This window comes from Macaca thibetana, chromosome X (genome assembly GCF_024542745.1).
Source record: "Macaca thibetana thibetana isolate TM-01 chromosome X, ASM2454274v1, whole genome shotgun sequence".
Taxonomy (NCBI): domain Eukaryota; kingdom Metazoa; phylum Chordata; class Mammalia; order Primates; family Cercopithecidae; genus Macaca; species Macaca thibetana.
Window position 1 is genome coordinate 105768774 of NC_065598.1, and position 24411 is coordinate 105793184.

At 47.4% G+C, this 24411-nt stretch overlaps 2 protein-coding genes across 10 annotated transcripts in view; both read left to right on the forward strand.

Annotated features, from left to right (window-relative positions):
* Nucleotides 1-24411, forward strand: part of TMEM164 (transmembrane protein 164) — a 339420-nt gene that overhangs the window by 154435 nt on the left and 160574 nt on the right. For 4 of the 9 annotated variants that reach the window (XM_050776571.1, XM_050776569.1, XM_050776568.1 and 1 more), the window contains exons 5-6: nt 17390-17490; nt 19213-23801. In XM_050776571.1, the coding sequence (XP_050632528.1) occupies nt 17390-17490; nt 19213-19419 (308 nt within the window). In that variant the 3' untranslated portion in view covers nt 19420-23801. Of the gene's footprint in view, nt 1-17389; nt 17491-19212; nt 23802-24411 lie in introns of those variants that run through there. The other 5 variants (XM_050776565.1, XM_050776567.1, XM_050776564.1 and 2 more) reach the window with 2 other exon arrangements.
* On the forward strand, nt 21786-23801 carry LOC126945867 (uncharacterized). Its single transcript, XM_050775876.1, has 2 exons — nt 21786-21830; nt 21929-23801. The coding sequence occupies exons 1-2, from the start codon at nt 21786-21788 to the stop codon at nt 22412-22414; spliced, it is 531 nt and encodes a 176-aa protein (XP_050631833.1). The 3' UTR covers nt 22415-23801.

The following is a 24411-nucleotide window of genomic DNA, read 5'->3' on the forward strand; positions in this document are numbered from 1 at the left end:
CAAGGAGTGCATAGTATCACCAAGATTAGGAGTCCCTTTGCTAGAGTTTATTTTATTTTATTTTTTGAGACAGATACTCGCTCTGTGACCCAGGCTGGAGTGCAGTGACCTGACCTTGGTTCACTGCAACCGCTGCTTCTCGGGTTCAATCAATTCTCGCACCTCAGCCCCCAGAATAGCTAGAATTACAGGCACGTACCACCACGCCCGGCTAGTTTTTGCATTTTTAGTAGAGATGGGGTTTCACCATGTTGGCCAGGGTGGTCTGGAACTCCTGGCCTGAAGTGATCCACCTACCTCTGCCTCCCAAAGTTCTGGGTTTATAGGCATGAGCTACCGTGCCCGGCCTGCACTAGAGTTTAAACTGGTGTTTGAAACCAGGTGGGTAGAGATGCCTCTAATGCTGCCTGTCCATGGAGTCGCTGGATTCAGACAGACTGTAGGTACAAATCCTAGTTCTCCCACTAGCTAGTTAGTTCTGGCGTTTGGTTGACTACCTTGACTTCTCTGTGTCTGTTTTCTCACTTGCAAAACGAGGGTAGTAATGTACCTACCTCATAGGATGTTGTGAGGATTCACTGAGCTGATAATATGAAAAGTATACAGAACAATGCCTGGCACGTAGTAAATACTATGTATTGGGTTTGTATTATTATTTTTATTTTTATTTTTATTTTATTTTATTTTTTTGAGACAGAGTCTCGCTCTGTCGCCCAGGCTGGAGTGCAGTGATGTGATCTCAGCTCACTGCAAGCTCCACCTCCCGGGTTCACGCCATTCTCCTGCCTCAGCCTCACGAGTAGCTGGGACTACAGGTGCCCGCCACTGTGCCCGGCTAATTTTTTGTATTTTTAGTAAAGACGGGGTTTCACTGTGTTAGTCAGGATGGTCTCAATCTCCTGACCTCATGATGCACCCGCCTCAGCCTCCCGAAGTGCTGGGATTACAGGCGTGAGCCACTGCGCCCAGCCGGGTTTGTATTATTATTAATTAAGCACTGTTCTGCCTTGTGTTAATTATACATCTTTCTTCCAACTAGACTGTGGTCTCTAGAGGTCAGGATTGTGCCTTGCTGTGTTCTAAAGCCACAGCACCTTGCATGAACTGAGAACATGCTTGTCAGTGGATTTAACATTACTGGTACTCCCTCCTTTTGAGACACATGTTTCTCCTTTGAGCTCTAGGATACCTCTTTCTCCTGGTTCTCCTGCTTCTCTGGTTCTTTCTCCTTGGGCTCTTTTGCTCTGCCTGCCGCATAGATCCTGGTGTTCTCCATCAATAGAGCTAACACAGGCTTGAGAAGCAGTACAGGTACTTCAAAAATGACAATTAGACTCCTCATTTCTGTACACCTTCTCTCATCCTGCTTGTCTTCCTCCTCTGTTTCCTGTCTAGGTTAGTGGCTCTACTCTCCATCCACTAGCAAAGCGAAAAACGTAGGCAACATCCTGGATCTCTTCCTGTGTGTCATACCATATACCAGTCAGTTCAGAAGTTCTGACAGTTTAAATTCTCAAAATTGTTTGCAGGTTTGGCCCTTCCTCCCCATCCTCACCACCCCATCCTAGTGCGGGCTCTCAGCCTGTATTACCAGGACTACTTTGCTTCCTCTCTCCTCTCCCTGCGCCCTGATTTCCCCTACCTCCTACCCAGGCTATCCTCTATACAGTCTCCAGAGTGACCATTTTAAGGAAAGAGGAAGTCTGATCTGATTTTGCTCAACTGCTTAAAAATCCCATCCAGGTTGAAGACCAAACTTCTTTGCATGGCATTCAAGACCATTCACAGTCTCATTCTTGTCCATCTCTTTGGCTTCATTTCTCATTGCTTAGACTCCAATTCCATCACTTTACCTTCTGGTTTTTATTTGTTTAGTTTCTTTTAGAGATGGAGTCTTACTATGTTGTCCAGGCTGGAAGGCAGTAATGCAATCATAGCTTACTGCAGCCTGGATCTCGTGGGCTCAAGTGATCCTCCTGTCTCTGCTTCCCAAGTAGCTGAGACTGCAGGTGCACACCACTGCGCCCAGCTCATTACTTTACTTTCTGAATAAACAGATCTGCTGATCTTTGCCCAGTCTTCTTTGCTTCGTGTCCAGGCTCACACTATCTATTCTACTTGAAACCTGGCAAACTTCGTGTCTTCCTTTACAAGTTAGCTCAAGGGTACTACCTCCTCTCTGGAGGTGTCTCTGACTTTCCTAGGCAGCCAAGGGCATGTATTCCTTAATGTGCCTTTCTAGTACTTTTATTATAATATGCCATGAGTGTAGCAACCACCATTTCTAGTTGTCTGTGTTTTGCCACTAGGCGGCAGTAGTCACATCTTTTCAGGAGATTAAGATAAACAATTAATATTGGATATTGATTTATTTTAATCATTAAAAATGTTGCTTAAATTAATTGTTGTAATTGAGGTGCTATGGGAATAAGGGTGCGGGTAAAGTCCATGAGGCCCCCGGATTTTGGCCTGAGTGACTGGGTGGGATAGAGTATCATTAACTAAGAAGAGGGTACAGAAGGAAGGAGCATGTTTTAGAGAGTGTCTTAGTGTTTTTGGGCTGCTACAACAAAAATACTATCAACCGAGTAGCTTATAAACAATAGAAATGTATTGCTCACAGTTCTGGAGGCTGGGAAGTCCAGATCAAGGTACCAGAAGGTTTAGTGTCTGGTAAGGGCCTGTTCCTCATAGATGGGGTCTTCTCACTGTGTTCTCCCATGTGAAAGGGGCAAACAGGCTTCCTTGGGCATCTTTTATAAGGGCACTAATCTCATTCATGAGGATTTCACCCTCATGACCTAATCACCTCCTAAAGGCTCCACCTCTTAATATCATCACACTGACCGTTAGGTTTCAACATGAATCTGAGGAGGGGAACATAAACATTCAGACCATAGCGAGGAAGATGATTTTACTTGAGTTTGAGGTGCTTCTAGGCTATCTAGGTTGAAATGCCCAGGAAGCATTAGGATCAAGTATTCTGGAGCTGTTCAGGGGAGTCTGGACTAGACACTGACTTTGGTATCATTGGTTATAGAACTAGTAGATGAAAACATTGGAATGAATGAGCTGGTCCAGGGTAACTATGTAGGTAGGGAGAAAATAGGACTTAGAGAAAGCCTTGGGGAACATCAACTTGCAAACAGTAGACAGAAGAAGAAGAGTGTAAGGTGATTGCAGGAAAGATCAGAGTAATAGAAGGAGAGGCTGGTTGTCCTGAAAACTAAGGCAGTAGAAATTTTCCCCAAAGTAGTACTAGCCAAGCCACATTGGATCTAAGAGGTACAGTAAAATCAGGCCCTCAGAGAAGTGGGAATTGGAAGGAAGAAGTTAAGGGCATTAAGGAAGGAGAGGTTAAGGCCGTTACAGAGCCAAGGGAGGGCATTTTTCCCCCTCCCTTCTCCCCCTCCCTTTCTCTCCTTTTCTCCTCCTTTTCCCTTTCTCTCTGCCCCAGGGCTGAGCATGTTCAAATGCTAAGTTGAAGCGCAGTAGAGCCCGCGAACATTGAAGGTACCAGGGAGAAAGGGGAGCGGATGAATTACAGGTTGATGACAACTGCTGAGAATGACAGGGGTTTGGTGGTGGATTGAGAAGGGTAATGACAAGAGAAGTAAGTGCTATGGGAAATGGAAGAAGGAGATAAGCCTAGACTCTCTCAACACTGTCTAATAGAATTCTCTGTGATGATGAAAATATCCTATATCTGTTCTATTCCATATGGTAGCCACTAGCTACATGTGGCTTTTGAGCAGTTGAAATATGCCTAGGGGGACTGAGGAGTTGGATTTCTCCTTCGATTTTAAGGTTAATTAATTTGAATTGAAATTGATTGGTTAATGGATTGATTTATGAGATGGAGTCTCGCCCTGTCGCCCAAGCTGGAGTGCAATGGCGAGATCTTGGCTCACTGCAACGTTGACCTCCCGGGTTTAAGCGATTCTCCTGCCTTAGCGTCCTAAGTAGCTGGGACTACAGGCACATGCCACCATGCTTGGCTAATTTTTGTATTTTTAGTAGAGATGGGGTTTCACCATGTTGGCCAGACTGGTCTCAAACTCCTGACCTCAAATGATCCGCCCACCTCGGCCTCCCAAAGTGCTGGGTTTACAGGCGAGAGCAACCTTGCCTGACCTGAATTGAAGTTTAAATGGCTATGTGTGGTTAGTGGCTATTATATTGGACAACATAGCTCTCAAAGGTTGGTGACTGGCACTGTGGGGCCCTCCTGAAAGAGGAATCTGTGGATTTTTCTGGCACTAATCTGTACGGTTACCCCATTTGGGGTTCAGCAGCCTAAGTGGAGGAGCAGGACGTCTGGCTGGAGGGATCCATCCAATGTTGAGATTTTGTGTAAGTAGGGTCAGTATTATTGAAAATCTAGAAAGTAAGGGATGTTTGGGTGGTATTAGAAAGTTTTGGTAATCCTGCAACACACTGTATTGCTTTCAGGTTTCTGACCAAGGACAGGTCACCCAAGGACCAATAGCAGAATGGCAGACAGAGCAGCACTTTATTATTAGCTGAGCAGGCACCCAGGACCTTTAGTGCAGGGCTTCTCTGGCAGGCTGGGCGAGAGCTTGCAGCTTTGTTCTCAACATCTAGGTGAGCTTCCCACTCTGTACCTAGAGAATATAGTGTGGCTACATGTGTAACGCAGGCCCCCCCCTTACTTTCCACCCTATCAAAGGCATTGAGAAGCTAGAGTAGAGAGGAAGGTGAAGAGGCCTAGCTATGCAAAGAGACAAGATTCTGCTGAGATGTGCACGACGAAATACACATGCTGCCCATTACAAAGCTAGGCTACCCGGTTTCAAATACTGGTTCTCCTCCTTACTGCTGTGTGACTTTGGCCAAGTTCCGTTACCTTCCCCTGCTTCAGTTTTCTCATCTGTAAAACAAAAATAATAATAGTGCTTTCTCACATGGTTGTCATGAGCATTAAATGACTTAATGTATTAATATATAAAGCGCTTATAACAGTCCTTGTCGTGTAATGGTGGCATGTAAGTTGTTTGCTATTATTAGTATGGTTTCAGCTTGCCAGTACACTGTGGCCCTGCCTACTAATCTAATAAAATGTGGTTTGCGCAGTTTCTTAGGTTCTCACCTTTAGTAAGCCACCCTTTGGGGATGATGTAGTGAGGGGAGGGGATAGGTAGAAGTGTGGGGAGAGGGGGATGAAGAGTTCTCCTTCCCACCAGGGAGTTGAGAGTGCTGGTGTCAGAGTTTGAGGCCATGGAGTCCAAGCTGGTGTGGAAGAAAGGCTAGAAGAGAGCTGGGGAACAAGGAGTAATTCTATGGAGGGAGGTAAGGAGCATCAAGGGATCACAGGTCACGAGGAGGTCTAGGGGCACGTGCATAGTAGGAATAAGGATATGAAACCACGGAGGCTGTGGTCAGATGATCCCAGCAGAGGTGGGGACGTTCAACGTGATAACAGAAGGCAGGTTGTGGTTAGTGCGGTTGAGTAGACCAGTACAGTTGAGGAGGTTCAGGAGGCCACGAGGTTAGGGTATTGGAAGAGGTGCCTGCATGGATGTTAAAATCACCCAGAATGCCATCAGGAAAAGGTGTAATGTATAAAAGAAGGTGGTAAGCTAAGTGACACTGATCTGAGATGAATCCAATGACCTGGAGGCCAACAACAGGTGACAGTGACAAAGAGGAGGAACTGAATCTTGAAAGAGAACATGGCAAGAGTAAACATCTAGAAGCAATAATGGAGGGCTAGAGGAATCTTCAACTTCCCTCCCCCCACAAAAGATTGCTGCAGGAATAGAAGGATTAAAAAAGAACAGCCTTCTCAGAGCTGTTAGTGGAAGAAATCACATGCTCAATGGACAGCCAGGGTTCCTTAGGGTGAGAAGGTGAAAGGGACATTCTGGGGAAAGGTGGCAGGTCTAGACAGATTGGTTGATCATGAACACCCCTGGCCAGTGGTGGTGGTGGGCCTCCAGAGGTTCTAGTGGATGGGTTGGGAGGAAGTCAGCCACAAGGTGGTTGGAGAAAAGGGCCCACACAGCTTTAGGCCCACAGCTTGGTCCTGCCTACAGGGCTGGTGACACAACTCAGGAGTTCCCCTCCGAGAACTCCCCTTTCTTCATCCTTGTGATGTGTTTTGATTGGTTGGTTGTGGTGGTTTTCATTTTGGCAGCAGTTCTTAACCTGGGGTTCACAAATAGGATCTTAAGGGGTTCATTAACTTGAATGGGGGAAAGTGCCATCTTTATTTTCCCTGACCTCTAGCAGAAATGTAGCACATGAACGCAGGCAACAAGCACCAGTGGTGTTAGCCCTACCTGTGTCTTTGTTGTCAGTAGCAATCATAGATGGCTTCCTATCACATTACAGTAGTAGCGGCCATCTCAGGGCAGTGTTTATGCTCATCTGCTTTGAAAGTGATGGTAGTTATTAGGCCTGCTGCTAGATCTTGTGATTAAATGTATTTATAAAGAAACATAATTAGTATATTACAAAATTTTAAAAGTATTTTGGTGACTATGTTTTAATATAATTGAATTCCTTCGCCTTTTATTTTATGCATTTCAAACATTGTTCTGAGAAGGAGTCCTTTGGTCTCCCCAGGCTGCTGGGGTGCAGGGGATCGGGTGGAGGGCCTGCTTCAAGGCTGCTGGGAAATCCCTTTCTATTTCACTAGAGGGAGCTCTTGTTTCAGAATTGGTGAGCAGTGACCCTCAGGCTTGACACCCAGTAATAAGGTTGTTTTGTTTTGTTTTCTGTTTTGAGATAGAGTCTTGCTCTGTCACCCAGGCTGGAGTGCAGTGGTGTGATCTTGGCTCACTGCAGCCTCCACCTCCTGGGTTCAAGGGATTCTCATGCCTCAGCCTCCTGAGTAGCTAGGATTACAGGCATGCGTCACCATGCTAATTGTTGTAATTTTAGTAGAGGTGGGGTTTCACCATGTTGCCAAGGCTGGCCTTGAATCCCGAAGTGCTGGGATTACAGGCGTGAGCCACCGTGCCTGCCTGAGAAGGCTGTTTTGCAGGCAATTCAGATATCTTTGGAGGACATTTCAGGAAACTGGAGTTAAGAACCTCAGTGTTGTTTGTTCTAGGCAGGCCACCTCTCTGTCGAGTGGGCTTTCAGCTCATCTTCTGGAGGATGAGGATTGGACCTCCCGTGCTAGTTACTTTCTGGGACCAGTTAAAGTGGAAGCACTTTGGCCAATGGCAGCTCAAAAACTGGCCCCAAGGACATGCTGACCTCAGTATCCAGGTTGAGTTTCCTGTTTCTCCTCCATACCAGTGAGCCCATCGCCCCTTCCATCTAGCTAGTGTTAGGATGTTGGAGAAGTTCCTCTCTTCCATGAGGCTTCCCTGCTCCACTATACTAGTCAGGTAAGGGCAGGTGAAAGTATAGGAACTCTGGTAAATCCTGAAGGCTCCTAAAGGGTTAGTGGGTGCGGGAGGAACTGAGGGATTTGACTGATTGGCCAAGGGCTGAGCGTTGTGCAACAGGTGGATAGGTGAGTTTCTGAAGACCACTGGATTGTCCCTGCTGAGGAAGAAGTGACTGATGCTCAGGAGTCCTTTGTGGGAGCAAATGGTTAAGAGTTTTCTGCCTTAATTTTATCACCTTCCAGGACACACTGCTCCTCACACCTGGCCAGACTGTGTCCCCTTCACTGGCAGCTTTTCCCAGGTCTCTTGGTTCATCTCCCAGCTCCAGGATTCCCTCTAAGTCAGTGTTTCTCCTGTATTGTTGGAGGATCCAAGCATCAGGATCATCCTGAAGTGCTTGTTACTAAAGTGGAGATTCCAGGGCCCACTCAGACTCCCCGAATTCAACTCTATGGGGCCGGGCACAGGAAGCTGCATTTTCCACAGCTTCCCTAGGATAGTTGTTTTCAAAGTGTGGTCCCTGGATTAGCAGTATCTGCCTAACCAGGGAACCTGTTATTAATGAAAATTCTCAGATTCCAGATTCCAGGCCTCACCCTAGACCTACTAGAAACTCTAATCAGAAACTCTGAAGTAGGGCCCAGCAAGCTGGATTTTAAGAAGCCCTCCTAGAGATTCTGATTTTGACCCACACTCAAGTTTGAGAGCCACCGCCCTGGCAGATTCTGATACAGAATGAGTTGAAACCTTATTGTCTCAGATGATCCAAGAGTTGGTTCCCCCTTGTGTAAAGCTCAGCAGGAGACACAGCCAAGGCCACACAGCAGCTTGGTAAGAGTAGAAGCTGGGACCTGGGTCCTTGGACTTCAGTACATATTCTGCTAGGTCAGGTCCACCTGTTGGATTCTTTGCCAGTTCAGGGTCCTCATCCTGTATACTACTGTCAGGGGGCTGCCTGTCTGATCCTCATGGATGAAGGTGGGTCTTTAAGTTGCCTTAGCCACAGGCTGGGTGGCCAGTCAACCCCAACTAGGCTCTTCGAGAGTGAAGCATGGCCTGGGTAGACTCTCCAGCCCCTTAGGATGGGAGGTTGACAAGATGGACCTTCCATGTGAACACCTAACCCAGGACATCCTCCACTTCCAAGTACAGTAAACAGAATAGAGGATAGGTTCTTTTGGTCAAATGCCTGGATGAGGGGAAACCTGACTTGAGCCGACACTCAGTGGTAAGAATGGGGATCAGATATTCATGATTATCTTGGGATTGTGCCATGCTGAGATATCTTTTAGGCAGCCACAGATTACAAAGGCTAAAAATGGAGGTATCTCATTTAAAGAGTACCAAAGATGGGAATACATTGTCAGGAACCAAACTTGTCATTCTCTTCCCTATCCCCAAACCTGCACCTTCTCCAATGTTACCCATCCTTTTCAGTGATACCATCACCTATTCGTTATCCGGGCCAAAAATCTAAAGCCAATCATTGGTCTATACTCCTGTCCCTGCCCCCATCCAATCAGTGACCGCATCCTATTAATTTGACCTCCTGATCATTTCTCAAATTTATTTCCACTACTCCAACTTTACGTCAGGTCAGATCATCCCTGACTTTGTTTATTGCAACAGCCATCTAACTGGTTTCCCTGCCTCTAGTCTCACCCTGTTTTGTTCTAAGGGCACGTAGGATGAGGCCTGAGAATTGGCCATTGGATTTAGTAATGAAAAAGTCATTTGTGACCTTAATGGGAGCTGTTTTGGTGGAGGGAGGGAAGCCTGATAAGAGAGAGTTTAAGAGGGAACAGTAAGAGAGAGGAATTATAGGTAGGGAGTATACCAGTGCTGTCCAATAAAAACATGTGAGGCACATACCTAATTTCAAATGTTCCAGTAGTTGCATTAAAAGCAGGTAAGAGAACCAGGTGAAATTAATTTTAATAATAGAGCTTACTTAACCCAGTATATCCAGTATTTTATCATTCCAGTATAATCAATATAAAAATTATCACCAGGATATTTTGCTGGATTTCCTTTGAAATCCAGTGCACATTTTGTAATAACAGCACATCTCAGTTCAAACTAACCACATTTCAAGTGCCCGCCAGCTGCATGTGACTAGTAACTACCATATTGGACAGCACCGGCATAGACAATTATTTCAAGGAATTCAGCTATAAAGGGGAGCAGAGGAGTGAGGTAGTGGCCAGATGGGGAAGTGAGGTCAAGTGTTGACTTGTTGGTTTTAGAACGGGAGCTATTACAGTACTTTTCGTTTATACACTAATGGACTTAATCCAGTAGAGAGGAAGAAATTGTTTACGTAAGATGACGAAACAGCGACTGGAGTGATGCTGTTGAGTAGGTGAGAGGGGATGGAACCTGGATACAAATAGAAATTCTGGCCTTGGCTAGGACACAGGGCAGTTCATCTGTGGTGACGGGGAGCGGGGGAGTGAAGGAAGAGCATATTGGGCACTGATGCAGATAGATGGGTAAATGTGATTGTGGGAGCTTATGGAAGTTTTTGTCTGATTCTTTTTTTTCTCTGTGAAGTGGGAAGCAAGGTTAATATCTGAGAGTGATAATGGGATAGAAGTATTAAAGATTTGAGAAGAGAGAAAGTATTAAATTGTGGCCTAGGAGCAAGACAGAGTAAATGGACTAGGGAAATACAGTATGATTGCCTGGCAACGTGAAAGATGCACTTGAGGTTTGTGATCACGAATTTGAAATGAGAACAGTCAGCGCTGTTGTTTTTCTCTAGTACATTCAGCTGTGAGGGACAAGCAGGGCAGAGGAGGAGCTTTGAATTCAACCAGGGCTGGGTTTTCTTTCCAGCTGAGTACAATAATGAGAGGAACAATGGAGTCGAAGGTGTATGCAAGGAATAATTAAAACCATGGGCCATGGAATTTAAGGACAGAAAAGGGAGCCATGAGGGACAGTAAAAAGATCGTAGGACCAATGGATCACAGACTCCAGTGGGGTCAAAGAAGTGTTGGGGTCATCGTTATTGGGAGTGAGCCGGAAAGATAGAAGTGGTGGTTGAAGTGGGAATGCTTGACTTGGAGATTAGGGAGGAGCTACAGATGCACATAATTATAAGATCTCAGGCACAACCATGACAATGAGTGGCTGAGATGTGGTAAAGGGCAGTGTCATTGAAAACAAGAGGCCAAGGAACTGACAGATCAGGATGCTGAAGGATGCATCTAGATGCATGTTGAAATTAACAAGAAATCTGATGGGTGGTAGTGAGCCAGGTACTAAAGGAATGAGGGCCATGACCCATATGTCTGTAGATGACTGTGAAAGGGAAGGATAGCGTACAGTACAGTATGGTAGTGGTGGGATTTTAGGGAGAAGGGAGGACCACCCATCTGGGACTGCAATGAAAAGAATGAAGTTATTCACTCTGCCTACATGGGCCAAAGGAGAAAAATCAGTCACTACTTTAGAGGGCCACAGATGAAGCAGGCAAGGAGAGGTAGGTTGGGTAAGAACAAAAGGGTGAAGGGAACATTCAGAGAAGAGATTGAGAACATAGGAACTGAGCTAATGATTTATCTGTGATTTTTGCCTATCCTGTTCCCTTTTCCTGGAATTTCCTTCCTTACCTTGTACACATAGAAAATTCTTCTTCATCTTTCCTCATCCTGCTCCTACACTGCTACTTTCCTGAAACTGCTATTGCGAAGGTTACTAACTAGTGAGCGGCATGTAGCCAAACCCAGTGGAAGTGCTTGTCTTTACTGTACCCCTATAGAGAAGTGTGTTCCCAATGGAATTTTCTGTGGTGATGGGAATACTCTTATCTCTGCACTGTCCAATATGGTGGCCACTAGGCACATGTGACTGCTGAGTACATGAAATGTGGCTGATGTGACTGAGGAACCAAAGTTTTAATTCTGCTTAATTTTAATTCATTTAAATGTAATTAGCCACATGTGGCAAGTGGCTACCTTATTTATTCGTCAGTGCAAGTAATAGAGCGCTTAACGCTATTGATCCTTTCTTTCTTGAAACTTAATGTTCTCTTGACTTCCAGCACACCTCTCTCCTAGTTTTTTTGATTTTTTTTTTTTTGATTGCCTCTTTAATTTTGTCTTCAATCTTGACTTCTCATGGATCTTTCTCCTTCTGCTAGCCACTTAACTGTTGCTATATTCCAGGCTTCCTCCTTGATCCTTTTATGACATTTTGTGGACTCTCATTGATCTTATCCATACCCCAAGCCCTGTTTCCAGGCCATCTCCCTCTCCCGAGTGCTAGACCTGGACATAACAGCCTATTGGAGACATCTGCTGGCATAGCGGATAGGCATTCAGTGCTGGCATGCTCCAACCTGAGCTCATCTCTTCCCTAAATTACCTCCTCTCAGTTACTGAAGTCATAGACCTGGAAGTTACTCTAGATGTCTCCTTCCTGTCTGACAAAGTGCCAAGTCCTCTATGCCACTGCAGCAGCATTTGAACTTGTCTTCAGTCTTGTCCCTCTCCAGTCCATTGTCCACATTGCTGCCAGAGCAGTCTAGGTAGCTGAAACATACATTTGACCTTTTTATTCTCCTTGTTAAAACCTTTCAGTGGCTTCTCATTGTATATAAGATAAAGGCCAAGTTACCAGCATGGCAAACAAGGCTCTTCATGACCCAGCCTCACCTGCCTGTTTTTCCAGCTTCATCTCCTGTCCCTTCTCACGAAGTTCTCTCCTTTCTAGTAACGCAGAACTGCTTGTAATTGCACACAAACAGCATGCTGTTTCATGTCTCCACACCTTTTCTCAGGCTATAACCTCTGCCTGGAGTTTACCCTCCTTCCTTCAAGGCCCTACCCCAACCCCTTCTGGTTCTGCAAAGCTCACCTCAACTGTCATCTTCTCCAGCTACTTTTCTTCAGTGTCTCTGTTACTTAATGCACTTACCTTACTACACCATTGCATCATTCACTTGTAAACACAGGTAGTTCTCAAGAGCAGAGACTATCTTTGCCTCCTTCTTTCCACTGTCTGGCATGGAGTCTTACTCCCAATGTGGACTCTGTAGATGTTGAGTGAATAGGTACCATGAATAAGTGAGTCAGTTGAAGGAAGCCGGAAGAAGATTGGAGAGGGGGATGCCACACTGCCCAGTCTCATCTCCTTGGTATAAGTCCTCCATTGGTGGGATTATAGGATGAGAAAAGGGGCCCCTGGGAGGCCTGTGGGGATCAGTCTTGGCTGCTGCTGGTGCAATTGACTTCTTTCCCAGGACTCATAAAACTCGCTTCTGGCCGAAATCGATTTTAGAAAAAGCTATTATCTAGGTTTCCCCCTACCTTTACAGCTGACATGCTTCTCTCTTCCTGGGATATAAGATGCTAGCAAAAAAAGGTCACATTTTTTCTTAAAGTAGGAAAAGGTTTTTTATATGTTTAATTTTTTGAAAGTGCTGAAGTTTCTGTTTTCTTTTAGAAGAAAACTGATTTTTCACTGGGATTTTCTCAGGGGCCACATGCAGGTATACAGAAAAGAGAATGATATGTGTTTGCATACAATTTGCATATATCCGTGTAGACTGGATCATCTGTTCTCAGAGTACTTTCTTTTTTTATTTTTTTCAAAAAAAAAATTGAATACTTGATCAACTTTTCAATGGAAAGAATCAATAACAGGGAAAGGCAGTGGAAACCACAGTGGAAGTCCCCCTTCATAGAGATCACCTCTTTAGAAGAGTCCCCATCCTCTTCTAGTCTTTTGTAAGATTTTGGATGGTTGTGGTTGCCATGATAAAAAATAGCAGCAGCCATCTGCATGCCAGGATAGCTGTCGTGTATACTTTTATCTCTCTTTTTCCACTCACCAGCCCTTAGAGGTAAATGTTACCCTCAGCCCACCAACAGGAAAACAGGCTTAGAGGGGCAGCAAAATTTGCCCAAGGTCACTCCTGTGGGTAGTGGCAGAGCCATGATTCAAACCCAAGGCTATCTGGCCCCAAGGCCTTTGTTTTTAAACTACTAAGCTGTATTTTCTGCCATTTGTGTACTGCTTGGTGTTTTGTCTTTTGTCCTTGCCATTACCAGGCATAGACAGACACATAGTTTGGCTGTCATTTGAATGGTAGTGGACTCTGTTGCACAATGTTGACGTACCATATTATGTAAACATCTCCCTACTTGGTTTGTTTCCAGTTTCTCAATATTATAGATAGTACAGTTGTAAATATCTTTGCACAAGTTAGGGTGGTTTGTTGGAGTTTTTAGGTATTTGATGTGGTCCACAAAGTAGTATTTTTGAGCCAAAGAGTTATAATTTTATGATTCTCCAGGAAGTCTATACCATTAATTCACCCAAGCAGTGATTGCTTTTGGAGTGCCCACTGTGTACCAGGTGCTGGACGTGAAGAGGTAATTCAGAAACAGCCTCTCTCTCAGAGAACTAACAGTCTGGTATGGGATGGATGATGTGGCACAGAATGAATGCTACTGAAGTGGGGGTTTAGGCAAGGGGCAGTGAGAGCACTGAGAAACAGTCCCCTGGTAGTATCTGTGAGTGTTCCTTTCCCTTTGCAGCACTGGGCAAGACAGGGGAGGAGCATGATAACAGGGCTGGCTACAGAGCTGCCTCCTGGCTGAGGACATCCCCGCCAACACCTACGGGCTTTCCTGCAGCCGCCACCTCGCTGCCCATCTGCCACTAGGGGGCGCCGAGCAGAGAGGATGGTGGGAGGGGGCACCCAGGACAACAGGACTGGGGGCTCCAGCAGTGGGAGGAGCGGCAGCCTAAGCACTCGTCTGTCCTCCAGGCCTCCTCTTCCCCTGTATGCCCACCGCAGCCAGGGTGACAACACGGTGCCCAGTCCACACTCATTCAGCAGACAGGAATGTGTGCATGCCTTAAGGGCATAGCTCAGTGCGTTTTCACGTACGCACCAAGCACTGTGCTGGATGCTAGGAATGCAGAAGTGGCCTGACGTGGTCCTTGACCCTGAGTTGTACTTGGTCTAGAGGGTTGGACAGACAAGGGAAGAGACAATCCAACTTGTGTGCTGGAGGTCTTCACAAGTGGCAACAGGAGCATTGAGCTCCCTAGTGAGTCCCCTGGCAGTATGTGAGAGTTCATTTCTCCAGTCCTCCACTCTTATGACTTTGACTGTGACATTGCCCATCGTCCAACCTGGAATTTCTCCATCTATAAAATGGAAGGAATGATATCTATGTCTGCAAAGGGCCTTCTGACTCAGATATGCCTTGAGCCTAAAGCAAGCCTGAGCTTCTTCCACAGAAGAGCCCCCATCCCTGGTCCCCACTTTAGTCACTGAAGAAAGTCTCCTTTCTCTTCTCCCCCACATGCTCTCCTTACATGGTTTTCCTTGGCATTCTGCCTCTGGCCTTTTCCTTCTCTCTTTCTACGTATGTTCCCATGACTTCAGTTACCACTGTGTACTGATGACACCTACATCTCCATGCTCGCCCCCATCTTCTTCACTGAGTTCGTGACTCATATAACAATGAAAATAATCAGCATTTGCTAAATCTCAGATACAATACTGTAATTACGGTATATTATCTCATCTCATCTGTCCAACAATATTGTGAATTAGGCAGTGCCACCCCATTTTATAGGTGAGTAGAACCAAGTTCAAGAGATGCTGAGACTTTCCCAAGGCCCCAAAGTTGATAAATGATGGGGCCAGGATTTGCAAACCTCTACCTATTGAGCTCCACTGCCCACGCTCTTATCCATCACACTATATGTCCTAGAGTACAGGCAGCCGCCAAAGACCTATTTCCACTTGGATATTTCACATACGCCTCAATTTCATGTCTAAACTTGGCCTCATCATTTCCCTTCTGTACCAATCTGCCTTTTCCTCTCTTCTCCATTGCAATAAATGGCACCATCAACCCAGTGATACCCCAGCCAGAACCCTGGGAGTCTTCCAGGATCCTTCCTCTCCCTTACCAACCCCCATCTCCCCAACAATCTTCTCCAATCTTCTTCCACATCACGGTGATTTTTCCCCCACTCTCCTCCAACCTCGCTGCTGTTGCTTTCCAAGGCCATTGATCCTGTTCTCTTTTTGGGCTCCTGCAGCAATCTTCTTGCCAGCCTCCCTGCCTCGACTCTGTCTGCTTGAGTCCATCCCCTGCACACCAGCCAGGGCAATCCTTTGCAAACACACATGTGATCACCCCACCTTACTGCTTCAAAACTTCGACTGCTTTCTGTGACTCCACAGCAGAGCTCAAAGCTGGCCACCCATGGGCTGAAATCCATCCAGAAGACATGTTTTGCTTGGTCCAAAATGTTCTTAAAACATTTTGAATTAGTCGCCAACATTGGAAAATCAGGAAATTTCACATAAAAGTTCATATATATTGGCTTCTCTTGCAAAAGTGAAAAAAACTGGTAACTCTGGGTCCACATCCCTTCAGGGCAGTGATTGCATGGAGCTGAGTGGTGGTTGCCCTCTTTAGAAGGGGTGTGGGCTTTTCAGTTTGACAGTCTCCAGCATCCCCTAGCGTCTCTTAGGCCCCGGTCACACCCCTGCTTCCAATTGTCTGCCTGAGAGTTGGGGCATTTGAGCTCGTGACCCTGGTGCATAGGATGAAGCCCAAATCCCTCAGCATGGCTTCTCGGGTCCTATGTGTCCCAGCCTGGAGCAGACCAGCCCTGCCAACCTCTTGAGTCTAGTACCTGCTAACTGCCCCATTACACTCTCCCCTATGGTCCCATGAAACTGTTATCCATAGTTCTCTGAATTGCCCCACTCTTGTCTGCCTCCATGCAAGCTTATGCTTTGGAATTCCTAGGCCCCTCAACACCTATTTGTCCTTCTGGGCTTTGCACCAATACTTGCTCTACCAAGAAGCATTCCTTGTGCCCCTGGCTGAGTTTTGTTTTCCCATAACAGGTGGCGCAGACCTCAGTCATCCCACCAGCTACCCTATGTTGTAGTTGTTGACTGTGAGTCTGCAATTGCAGGGAACCTGCCTTCTTTATCTTCCTGTCCTCAAAGCTTTGCACAGGACTTGGAATACACAGGGTGCCTTATAACTGTTGAATGAATGGATGAATCAGTGAAAGACTGACTTGGGAAAATAATAGTCTAGGATGTGATGTCACCCCTAATTGCTTGGGGTGGGGGTTCTAGGTCTTTCACTCTTCTGCATTCCCCACTCTGAGTTCCCACTCAGAGTGATACCCACAACATCATATAAACCATGCCCCCATTCTCCAAGCTCTGGAATACATTCAGCCCTACTGGGATGGTACTTTTTAGCAATGATAGAGGTAAAATACGTCATTTTTGGTATCCCTGGGGGAGAGTTGGCACATTCTTCAGTTATTTGAATGATAATGATGATAATGCCAGCATTTAACACTCACTGAGCACTTACATTGTACCAGACCCTGAACTAAGAGCTCTCAGTATATTGTTTCATTTATTCCTCCAACACTAAGAAGTAGGTAGTACTATTGTCCCCATTTTATAGGCAAGTAAACTGAGATATGAGGATTTTAAACAACTTTTCACATGGCCCGTAAGCGGTAGAGTCAAGATTTGAACTCAAATCTAACTTCAAAGTTAACATTCTCAATCACTACAGCATACTTCCTCAATGACATTTCTCTTTAGAAACATGAGGAAATAAATACAGGAATGAAGGCTATACAATTATCTATACAGTAAGATTGCAAATATTAATTTAGAAAAGAAAGAAAAGAAAATCCTGAGGCATAGAGAAAATGACCAAAGAGACAAACTCGTGAAAATTTTCTTTAATGAGTACATACCACTTTTATGATTAAAAAAAGTCCTCTCTTTGTAGTGACCCCGGAAACAAGTGGCAGGACAGAGGGCAGGAAGGGGCTGGGTTGAGTACCCAGCTAATCAGCGGGGCTGTCTCTTGAGTAGTTGACACTGATCAGTAGAAGGAACAGTCATCAGGCAGCAGCTGTGACCTCAGTACCTGCACCCTCATGGTGCAAAGGTGAAGTGGGTCACTATTCCTGCCATCTCACTATCTCCCCTCTTCCTCCAGGTGCTTACACTCCAGAGCCCCTCAGCAGTTTCCGGTGGGCTCTTCTCTCAACTGGCCTCATGTTCTTTTATCACTTCAGCGTCTTGCAGATCCTCGGCCTGGTAAGTTTGGTTATATCCCCTTCTATCCCCTCTGTTTGCAGTTCTCCATAAATCTCGATAATCCTGGTTGGCGCTGGCGTATCACTTTGTTTTGAAAATACAAGATGCTAAAGGCCAGGATGTCAGATTGTTGTGTCTGGATTGCTGATTTATGATCTACAGCCTTGGCCTCTCCAAAGAGTTTTCTGAGTCTTTCAGTAATGACTGTTTCTTTCATCCCTGGGGAGGCAAGGATGCCTTTCACTCATGGCCACTTGGGTCGGAAACAATGAGCTGCAACTGGAAAGTGGTTTGTTGTGGACCCCATGGGGAGGCAGGACTCTAACCCTGGCCCTTGGCCTGGGGGAGTCTTCTGACCTTGGGTCCATCCTGGTCCCTTTCATAGGCCCTGAAGGCTGGGCTATTCCCTGAGCTTCATGGCCAGTGGAAGTGTGGTGTTGGGGAAATCCTATGGCATTCTGGGGTGTTTAGAACTTCCTGGAGTCATGAAGAATGGTTGGACTCAGTAGCTGAGTTATCCAGAGCCCAAAATTGCTGAGTGTAAGAGTGTATATCAGTGGCAAAATGAGTAGGAAGAGCTCAGGGCTGGAGCTGGGGGTCAGGAGACCCAAGTTCAAGTCCTGGCTCTGCCACTGCTCTGAATGAGTCACCTCATCCTTGAGGGCAGAGAGTTCTCCACCTCTCTGTGACATGGTATAAAAGCCCCAACTTCCCTGAGAGGTGGTGAGGACTCGTGTTTAATGTGAACAGGCTTGAAGGGCTTTGGAAGGCAGGTGCCGCGACCGTCCTTGGGGCAGGTGTGGCATGTCTGGTTTTGTGTGCAAGCGGCAGTAATGTAGCATTGGCCATGTGGAACCTCGCGTGACCTAGCATGACTAGGGCGTGTAACCGATGTCCCCAACACCTTTGTAGAAGCAATCACTTTCTCTTCCTCATTTTGGTGGTGTATGGCTCTGCTCTGGTTTGCTGGGGGCTTAGTCTGAGCTCCTTGCCAACAGTGTGAATGCTTCCCGCGCTCTCAGGAGGAAGCCATACGAAGTTCACACCCTTACCACTCGCTGCTCTCCACTGGGACCCAGATTCCAGGGGCATCGGTGTGCTCATGTCACTCTACATACCATGCTCAGGCAACGCTGCCTACAAGGAGGGCAACCCTCACCCCATTCCTCAACGTAAACCCCCATCCATCTTTCATGAGTCCATTCAGGTACTACTTCTGTCATGAAATCTTCTCTGAGGACTCAGCCCCCATACTGTATGCTCCTCAGACCTCCTCATGGTGTATAAAGCTGGGTGAGCCCTGTCTGGTTTGGGGTCAGATGTAGTAAACCTTTGACCACCCCCACCCGATTGATTGCCGGTTACATGGAGGCAGGGACCACGCTGTGGGCTGTACTTTTAGCCTGCAACACCTCTCCGGGGACCAGGCACATAGTAGATGCTCAGGAATGGCAACAAGTTCTGGGCCCAACCGGAAGGCAAGACCGTGAGCAAAACTGAACAGCTTTTCCACTGGACAGCCCTCCCCCATCACCTCCAGAGGCCTCTAGCCTTGACTCACTCAGAAAACCGAGGGGAGAGAAGAAATCCCTTTATAAACAGGTGGGGATTGGTCAATCCCTCCTTGTCCAGTCCCCCATTAGGTAGAGATGGCCGAACTGGCAGAAGCCAGAGAAAGCCTAAGGATGGTGAACGCTCACTCTACCTCCCTTGTCCCTGCAGGTCACCGAAGTGAATTTGAACAACATGCTGTGTCCGGCCATCTCAGACCCATTCTACGGCCCCTGGTATCGCATCTGGGCCTCGGGACACCAGACTCTCATGACCATGACCCACGGGAAGCTGGTCATCCTGTTCTCATACATGGCTGGGCCCTTGTGTAAATATCTGCTGGATTTGCTCCGGCTTCCAGCCAAGAAAATAGACTGAAGGTGCTTTTTTTTTTTTTTTCTCCCTGAGGAAGCAAGTCGTGACTTGACTTGGAGAACACCCAGTTCTTGATGAAATCATGGGAGAGGGCAGTAGGATGTTTGGTGTATTTCTTTTTCCTCCTTTCTGTCCCTTTCTTCTACCACTCTTCCTTCCCCAGCTCTTCCCCCTAGGATGTCTCCTTGAGCCTGGGGTGTAGTGCTGGGCGCTGGATTTTCCTCCTTCCCTTTGGCTCTCTCTGCTCCTAGTGGCCTTACATGGGGAGATTGCAGTGAGCGGCTGTTTCACTCTGCTTGTCGGTGCTTTAACAACAGCTGGTTGAGGAGAAAGGGAACAACAAGTAGTAGTAGTTCTTTTGGCATCGAAGCAATGAGATTGCGTTGTGTTTCATTTCTCCACTGCCAGGGACCTCCAGGCTTATGCTGGCGTCCCATTTAGTCTCCAGCACAGCTCTTACCACAGGGAACTGAGGCCTTGTTTCTATACCAGCGGCAAGCCCAGAGCCGAGGGATTTCACAGCTCACGGTCAAGACAGAACCAGCCAGATTCTGGTCACTGGTGTCCCAGGACTCAAAGTAAGCAGCCAACCAGCACTCCCTCCAGGATGCTGCCTGGGATGGGAGGTGAGAGCACCACGCAGCCCAAGGGCTAGATTGCATTGAGAGGGTTGGAGACCTGTTGCAATGACAAATCCAAAGTGAAGAGGGTCAAGATATACACAGTACTAGGCCGGACCCTGTGTAAATTCTGCCTGTGAGAGTTGAGAACTGATGCATATCCCAATCAGAAGTGAGCACAGAAAACTGTGATTTGAATCATACACTCTGTTTTAGGTAAATGCTGATAATAGATATGATTTTAATCTTGAGTGCCCCTTAAATGTGTTCCCTCTCCCTCCCTCCCCTTCCCCCTCTCTCCCTCTCTCCCTCTCTCCCTCTCTCCCTCTCTCCCTCTCTCCCTCTCTCCCTCTCTCAGGCAGCTTCAGGGAAGAATGAGCTGGAATTGGCTGGTTGATTGGTTTTTGAGTTTGGAGAATCCTTGCATCAGGGCCCATTTCTGGAAGACCCTGTAGATCTGTGTCTTGGTTTTACAGGGAATGTCAGCATCCTGGGTTTGAGCAGCTATAGCTCTTGCCACTGTTGTTTCCCTAGGGCCAGGTTTCTGCAGTGTACCCAGAGTCAGTGCTGAATCGTTTAATGTGGGGGACATCACCTCCTCCTCATCCTGTCTACCCCAGAATCTTATGTCTAGATTGAAAGGGGGCTGCCAAGGAATTCGGTCCTCGTGGGTGGAGGTTCAGGTGCTCCACAAGGAGAAACTTTCGTTGAATGACTTCAGCTCAGTTATGCACAGACCTCGAGCAGGCAGGAAGTGGCTGGGCATTGCTGACTCTTCATTGACTCCCACTAGGAACAGATTTGCTTAAGAACAGAAAAGATCATTTGGTGACTTTGTCTGGTGAGCCTCCCTTCCCCTCTCCAACTCTGGGCAATGCAGTTGACCTAGGCCGGTTCCAGTATTTCTAGTTTGACCATGTTCAACTACATTGAGCTTCGGTGCCTCAGTGGTCATAATTTTAGCAAATGGACCTATGGGAAGCCACCCTGGGAGGGACGGTCGTTCTGCAGAGGCCTGAGGCATTGAGGCTATCAATCCCCAGGGCTTGGGGAGCAGGAGGGGAGAACACCAAGTGCGCTTACTCTCCTGAGCTCCTTTTGATGTGTAAGCTTTGTTTTTGCCCTCTTTGAAGGCAGGGCCAAGCTTTTCTTAGTGCCTCTCACCCTCCAGTGGCCCTCCAGTGGAGGCGCTTCTTGAATGGCTGCATTGGCCCTGCCCACCATCCAACTGCTACATGTAGGAATTGCTGATGAGGAAATGCACAACGCCTCAGTGCCCCTTGGCCTCTTTACAAAAGGAGAAGTTGGAAGGGGATTGTGGGAGGAGCCCCTGGGGGCCTGGCCTGTCCTCCACCAGGACTTGGAGTTGCTGCCAGCAGAGGATCTGTGCCTCAGCTGAGAACTAGCTGCGGAATGTCATGGGGTGTGCCTGTGTGCGCCCTCTGCTGCTCCTCGTTTCTGTGGCATGGCACAGGTTGCCTGGTTGCTCGAGCTTTCCCCATGTTGGCATGCTTGCCTTCGCTCTGTCTACAGCTTAGCACCCCATTCTGGAGGGCACTTTCTGGTGCTTGGAAGGAGAGAAGAAAGCAAAAGCCACATACTTGGCATGGCCAAGCCAGAGACAGATCCACCTGTCAGGGGAAGGAAGAAGTAAAAGGGGCATGCAGGGCTTTGGGGGGCCAGATTGGCTCAGAAACATGTAGGTCAAAAGAACAGAGGGGGCCCAGTCTGTAGGCTTCACAGGGAGCCATGGCCTGTATTTGGGGCACTGGGGAGCAGCAAGCATCTGAACTGGTCTGGATCTCACTCTTATCTTGGGCCAAGCCAACGTGGAGAGAAGCAACCCAAGCAGACTCCTGGCAGCCTGCCTTACAGGGTAGCCCGCCTTATAGGGTAGCTCTCATATCTGCACAGTGCCGGCCCTCTACTGCCCCGGCTTTGGTACAGGACTGAGGGAGAAGCCGGAGCTTGCACAGCCAGTGGCCAGTGGGGCTGTCTTCCCAGCTCCTCCTCAGGGCTTTCCTGTCAGTGCCAAGCCAGTTCCCCAGCCAGGTTTCCATGTGTCATTTGCCAGTGTGTGGGAGCTCTGCGCGTGTGTGAGGGTGTTTGTAGAAGAGGGCAGTTTCCTTTCAAATGGCCTCAGGAAGGGAAAAGAGTGCTCCCTTCAGCCCCCAGGTAGCCTTGGCCAGGGATATGGGCCGAGGAGAACAGTCTGTGGAGCTGGCAAACTTGTGGCATCCACTCGAAATAGCAGAGACCCAGTCACGCCCACTTCCAGTCCTCCCTGCCCTCAGTATTTGGTTTTGTACACCAAAGATGATCTGGCCCATCTTCCTCCCAGAGACACAACAGTAACACGTTCCTCTGTCAGCCTGTGAAGGCATGCAGGGTTCTGAAGCCACAGACTCAGTCTCCCCAAGTCAGCAATCTCTTTCTCTCTCTCTCCTCAAACTTCATCGCATTCATAGAAGCTGCTTGCAGGGTCGCCGGGCTAACCAGGGTGATCGGCGAACTTTACCGTACAGTACCTCAGTCTAGCTGTCAGATCATCCCTTTTGCTGTAGCCTCTGTTGGGGTTTTTATATTTGTGATCATTGGTAACTCGGTGTCTTATGAAGTGGGCACAGCTCCCCACCGAGAGCAAGTTGTCAGCAGGTCTCTGTGCACTGGTGTTGGGGCAGGGCAGTGCCCTGGGGGTGAGCGAGGTGGCTCAGGGCAGACGGGCCCTGTTCCCCCCTCCCTCTGCCAAAAAGACTTCCTTGGATTTGTAGACATTGACCCAGAGTCATCTGTCCCCTCCTGAAGAGAATTTTCTTACTGGTTTCTACTGAAGGGGAGGTAGGGGAGGAGGAAAAAAGGACCATGTGTGATGCTGTTAGACAAGACACTGATGCTGATTATGCAGGGTCTCCTGCAGGCCCTTGTGGGCTCCTTGGCAAGGCCCCAGGCTGGGAAGGAGCTTCCCCCACAGCCCATCCTGCCCGCACTGTGGTGGGTAGAGTCAATGACAGGGAGGCAGCCCTCCTATTGTGTATATAGAGTGGGCTGATTTGGGCTCAGGAAAACCTAGTCGCTTGTTGCTCTTGTCTGTGACATTTTTGTACACTGGTTTGCTACTCATGGCAAGAAACAGACAAAACCCCATGAAAAACAAAACAAAACAAAAGTCATTTCAAACAAAGCTGTTGTTTTCAAAACTCTTTCTTTTGGTGTCCATTTTGTGTTCTATTTTAAAGAATCTTTCATTTATATTGGTATTACTGTAGTGAAGAGAATATGATAGGCTGATCTGTAATGGTTTCTGCCAGGAGCTTAGCAAATGCCTCTGCCCCTCTTCCCCTACCCCTGTCCTTCCTCAATTCCCAGCTGGGATTGCTATGCACTGGGCAGACCCCTCACTGTCTCCCCTGAACCCCCACACAGTGGCTGCCCTTAGAACCAGTCTTTATACTCTCCCTAAACAGCAGCAGGCTGAGGATTTTTGTCAGGCTGGCTCTTGAGTGCTCTGTGCCCCCACCAGTTTGCTCACCTCTTGGGGCATTTTGTAATATGTTTTCTCTGTCTTGTAAAACCTTTTGATTGTACCGAAATGGTTTCTGCAGTCGCCTTTGGAAATAAATAGTCATTAATTTGTGTACTTAGCATTCTGAATTTTAGTCTCAGGTGTTTCTGTTGTTGAAGATCCTTGAATGAAAAGGAACCCTCACCATGGGGCTTACTGTTATAATGTTTCATAATTTACTGTTATTAAAAGATATATGAGAACCCAGGAGTCCTGGCCTTGCTTCCCAGAACCCTCTCAGAAGGCCCTCTGCTTTGAAAAATAGACAAAAGGGGCCTCTGGCCCTCTGTGCTGTGGAAGACCCTCAAAGGACAGCTGGGCTGTCTCAGCACACCTTTGTCCTGGGAGCTGTGTGGCTGGTTGGCCTTGAATTCCCACACATTGCCTACTTCTGCCAGGGACCCAGCAGGCCATTTGCTCTTAGCAGAGGGCTTGTCTGCCAGGCACATTTGCTGGGCTCTCTGGGACCCAAAGTGCACTGGGCTAGGCTGGAGGACTGAGCTGGAGAAGGCAAACACATTCAGGCCCACTCAACCCAAATTTCCTGAGGGTCAGCTCTGCACCAGCACTTCTCAGCACAGTCCTGCACCCAGCATGGGCTGGACCATGAACGAGATAGCCTTACCCTTTGGAAGCAGACCTGCTTTTCCAAGGCTACCTGCTGAGCAGCCCATGATGACTGTGATCGGCCCTTTTACACAGGACAGAGGCCCTGTTCAGGCTTTCGCCTGGGCTGCTGTTTCTAGAGGGGAGAGGTAGCCAGATAGGGAGGGGTAGCAGAGCTGAAAGGCACAGGAAGAAAGGGGGCCAGAT